This window comes from Pygoscelis adeliae, unplaced genomic scaffold (genome assembly GCF_000699105.1).
Source record: "Pygoscelis adeliae isolate BGI_AS28 unplaced genomic scaffold, ASM69910v1 Scaffold191, whole genome shotgun sequence".
Taxonomy (NCBI): Eukaryota; Metazoa; Chordata; class Aves; order Sphenisciformes; family Spheniscidae; genus Pygoscelis; species Pygoscelis adeliae.
This window is the reverse complement of record NW_008824114.1, coordinates 960,197-964,567: the sequence shown is the minus strand read 5'-3', so window position 1 is coordinate 964,567 and position 4,371 is coordinate 960,197. Positions and strand designations below refer to the sequence as shown.

Genomic DNA, 4,371 nt, shown 5'->3' with positions numbered 1-4,371 from the left:
CGCGGCGCTGTAACAAGGACATACGTCAACCCATCCTGGGGATCAGTCTGAGACTCCTGCAAGAAAACTGCACCGCTTCACAAAAAGGACATGAAGGGGAAGGTGCCAGCGTGGCACAGGGAGACCGAAGGCTGGAGCCCGGTGCAGCAGCCACAGCCAGATCCTCTGCCAAGGACTGTCTCCGGCACAGAGGGAGAGGAGCGAGCAAAAAGTACACTGGAAAAGTGGCAACTGGCACCTGGGAAAGCAGAGCATGGGCCAGACAAAGGACGGGAAAGCTGGAATGGGAGGGCCTGTAGGAGGGTGGCTGCCCGTGGAGACTGAGCCCTGTGGCCGAGGGACCCCACGCCAACAGCACGGGGCTCACTGCAGAGTGAGAGCACCGTGGCACAGGCGGCACAGCGACTGACGACACTCTGCTGCCAGACAAGGGTGTCAACACAGCCAGAGAAAAATGGCCTCTGGAGGGGCCTGAGCGAACCCTCCCGTATGGAGGCTGGGAGAAAGCACGGCTGCAGCCTCCTGGCACTCCCCCGAGGAGGGATGCTTCCCCTCGCGTCCTTCTACTCCACGGTGCAGACCATCTCCACGTACTCCCCACGTGCACGCCAGAGAGATTATGTGACCGCAGGGCTACCGGATCCTCTCCCGTACCAGTATACACAGTGCCTGGAGCTTCCTCCGTCCCTCCCCTGTCCTCTAGCGCTGGCAGCCCTGAGCCTGGCTGAGTGCGAAGTGGTCGCAGAGCAGGAGCAAGGCATCGAACCGCTGGAGCCGCTGCAGAGCTTGGGCCAGGAGTGGGATGGTGACCGCGCCTCCGGAGTAGGTGAAGTGAGCGACGAGCTGCTCAAATCCAGATATCCGTCCCAGCAACTGGGGCGCGACCCCCAGCTCCAGCGCCACGTGGCTGAAGTTCTTCACACCATTCAAGGAAGGGTCCAACAAGAAGGCAAGTGACTGCACCAAGGAATGGGGCAGCTCTGCTACTGGGAGACCTGGGGGCAGCAACACAGCAAAGCGGTGTTAGAAACCAACCTGTGTGGCTAGGATAAGGATAAACAGAGCAGCCAGACTCCAGCCCCTGTCCCTGCCGAGCAGGTGAAACGCCACCCTGCCAGGGTAGGTATCTCCTCCAACATCACTTTCAGAGCTCAGCAACATGGAGCTGGCTCAGTCCTGGGGAGGCTGCTAACTAGTGACAACTGGGCATCCATCTGCCACCCACCCACAGACCATTCAAGGCAGCATCACAGAAAATCTACCCTGTGAACTAGCACCAAAGGCCACAAAAGTCAGGTAAGTCCCTGTGATGACTGGCACCTCCACATAGCTGTGGTGGGCTTCTGGAGGAGCTCCCTTCCAAGCATCTGCCTCTCTCCGCTACCCCAATACTTGGGAGAACAAACTTGAGGCTGGAAAGACACTTACCCTTCGCCGTGCTGCTGATCTGAGTCACGAGGCTCTGGGCATCACCCACCTGGCAAGACAAAGACCCCAAGGTTGGTGGCAGTCTGGTGAGAACAGCCTGTCACTGCTCCCAGGGCCGTCACAGAGGCTCAGAGGAATGCTGCTTCTCCTTCCAGCACAACCATTCCACGGAGCCAACGACCTCCTTGGGATGCTCCAGGGCCTCCCAGCAAACTGCTTCCATAAACGGTCACCTGGAGCTAAGCTGTTAAGCCCATCTCTCTGCCAGACGTTTTCTGAGTCTCAGTGATGTTAGTCACCGGGTTCATTACGAGCTCACCAGAGAGGGAGGAGGAACCAGCTCCCCCCCGCTGCCAGGTAAGCTTTCTGGAGAGCAAGAGAACGAGAACCACTCAAGAGCACATCAGTTAAAGATATGCTTATACATTCAATAAACTGACTCTGATCTTTTGGGTGTTTGAAACCACCCCAGCAGGTCACGTCTCCATGGCTGGTGGCCTGTTGAGTGACACATCACTAAATACCTGGCAAATAATTTTTGATAATTACCAGTTAGTCCCAGATATTAATGAACCTTAGTCTACGTCCCTAACCCACCACTGAGCCCAGCACCCTGTGCCCAAGCCCCGGGTGTCTGGAGGTGGTTCAGAGGAGCAACGAGGCCGGAGGAACTTACCGGCTGCTCCCCGCTTTTGGTGGTGGGATTTGGGAAGGCGGAGGGCGGGCACCGGGCCCCCTCCCGCCCTGCGCTACCACTCTCTGCCGGGATCCTCTGCGCTGCCCAGCTCGCTGCATCCTCCGGCCGCTCGCCGCCCACAAACTCTGCCTGGGTGGAGAACTTCTGGAGGTCCAGCTCGGTGCACTCCACCGGGGTGTGCGGCCACTTGTGCTGCATCTCGGAGGCGCAGGAGGAGAGGGGGGCCAGGGCCTCCACCGTGCCTGGCTGGCCTTGCCTGGGGTCAGAGGGTGGCAGGACCCCAGCCAGGCAGTCTCCACGGCCCGAGGCCCGGATGAGGGGCTGGCTTTCCAGGAGGCTCCTGCCCAGCTGGGCTTTGGAGGCAGTGCCGACCACGACGGCCGGCGGCAAGTCCATCTCCGGCTGGAGAGAGGGGAGCTGGAGACCCACGGCTTCCACATCTGAATTGAACTGCACCGCTTCCACGGGGCCTGAAACCAGAAACCGGTACGGCTCAGCGAAGCCCAGGATCTGCCCTGGCCCCTTCTGGGGGGTCTGCCAGCCCCGCTGTTAAACCCATCGGCCCAGGGCCTGCGGGGAGAGCTGGGAGCACCCTGCCAGAGGCCAGACCCCTGTCCCCTGCACCACCACTGAGCAAAGCCACTTTTGTGCCTTTCTGCAAAGTTTTGAGTGGGGTCGATCACTCCCCCAGTCACAGGGAGAGCAGGAGCGGGCTGGGGGGATCAGGAGCCACAGGGGCTACGTGCAAGCATTTCTGGTACAAGGGTCTGCAAGCGTTTGTTAGGAGAGGTCCCAAATTTCATGTTGGTGGGACTCAGCCACCATCCAGCTTTGTCCTTCCCACCTAAGTAGGAAGGTAGGTCCTAGGACCATGCGAGCTGGAGCCCAGCACCACCCTCCCTCCCCCCAGACAAAAAGGAAGGTGCCAGGAGCAGGTACCTTCTGCCTGCCTGTAGCAGGGGCTCAGGTTCTTCACACCCAGGCAGCAGGGACCAGACATCTGCTCCTCACACAGGAATCTGCCGGGCACTGCCGCGGTTGGGAACATTGCTCGCTGGCCCGAGAAGTTCTGAGTCCTCAGGAAGACTTGGAGGATAGAGAACCAGTCTGAGCGAAGCTTGGCTTGCTTCCCCAGCACGTCCTCAGCTGTGCGGTATGTCTGCCGGCGAGGAGCTGGAAGCCAGCAGCTCCCTGGCACGCTGCTGGACACCAGTGTGCCCCAATCCCAGCCACCAAACCTAGTGCCCTCTTCCCCCCCCAGTCCTATGGTCCTGCCCTGCAAAGAGCCACTCAACCTCAGCCTGCCCCTGAGAAACTCCAGGAAGAGAGGATCGCCAGTTCTGACAGCATTGTCCTCCTACTAATTACGGTACTAGGGAGGCTCCTCCGTGTCTTTGAGCAGGCAAAGCGCAAGAGAGGTCCTGCAGATGTGAAAAGCAGGATGAGGTGTTTATTCCATATGAGCAGAGGAACCTGTGGGTCACTGTATGCTGCAAGAGCAGCAACGCTACGGACAATGCTCTACACCGTGGGGAGGGGGCCACAGGCACGTGTGAACAGCAAAGGGAGAAGGAAGAGAAGCACTGTAGGCATTGACTCACCTCGCTGGCACTGGCTCTTCCAAAACCGCTTGCAGTAGATGATCGAGAGTGCCAGAAGCACCAGTACGATGATGACCAGGGCACTGCTGGTCAGTGCAAGAAGGGCCGTGTCCTGCGGCGGTACGGTCGGGACGGCTACCTTCACCAGGTTTGTTCTGGACCGACCTGCAAACACACCAGCCACAAAACATTGGAGCCTAACCCCGAGGCTTGGGCCACCCCCTCCCTGCCCATCCCTCTTCATGTGCGATGACCGTGCCTCCTCCAGCAGGTCTGTGGGACAGTGGCTTGTGCTGTGGCCAGCGGAGTAGGCTTGGCCAGCAAACGGGATCAGTGAAAGGATGGTGTGCATCTGAGTGCACACCTTTGACAGGTCACAATGACGTAGCATGTACCATTACTCTGCTCCACCATGTCCTCACCACCCCCTCTACCCCAGAGCACCTTGCCCCCCCCGCCCGGCAAGGGACAGCACGTACACTGAGGCTCGGAGGAGGGCGTCTGCTTGGTGCAAGGGATGCACTCCCAGTCCAGCTGCCCGCTGATCCGCGCCTTGCGGTAAAACCTGCCACAGAGCAGAGGGGTCTCAGCAGCGCACGGCCCCGCGGCGAGCCCCCACCAGCCCGGCTCCGGAGAGGCAGGGGG

The 4,371-nt window shown here is 59.9% G+C and overlaps 1 protein-coding gene across 1 annotated transcript in view; it reads right to left on the bottom strand.

Moving 5' to 3' along the window:
• Positions 1–213: 213 nt before the first annotated feature.
• The window catches only part of EDA2R (ectodysplasin A2 receptor), a 5,881-nt gene continuing 1,723 nt past the window's right edge, over positions 214–4,371 (bottom strand). Inside the window, exons 3-8 of the mRNA XM_009334267.1 lie at positions 4,206–4,291; positions 3,727–3,891; positions 3,065–3,211; positions 2,105–2,595; positions 1,429–1,477; positions 214–995 (exon numbers count right to left, since the gene is read on the bottom strand). Of these exons, the coding sequence (XP_009332542.1) occupies positions 700–995; positions 1,429–1,477; positions 2,105–2,595; positions 3,065–3,211; positions 3,727–3,891; positions 4,206–4,291 (1,234 nt within the window). The 3' untranslated portion in view covers positions 214–699. The remainder of the gene's footprint in view (positions 996–1,428; positions 1,478–2,104; positions 2,596–3,064; positions 3,212–3,726; positions 3,892–4,205; positions 4,292–4,371) is intronic.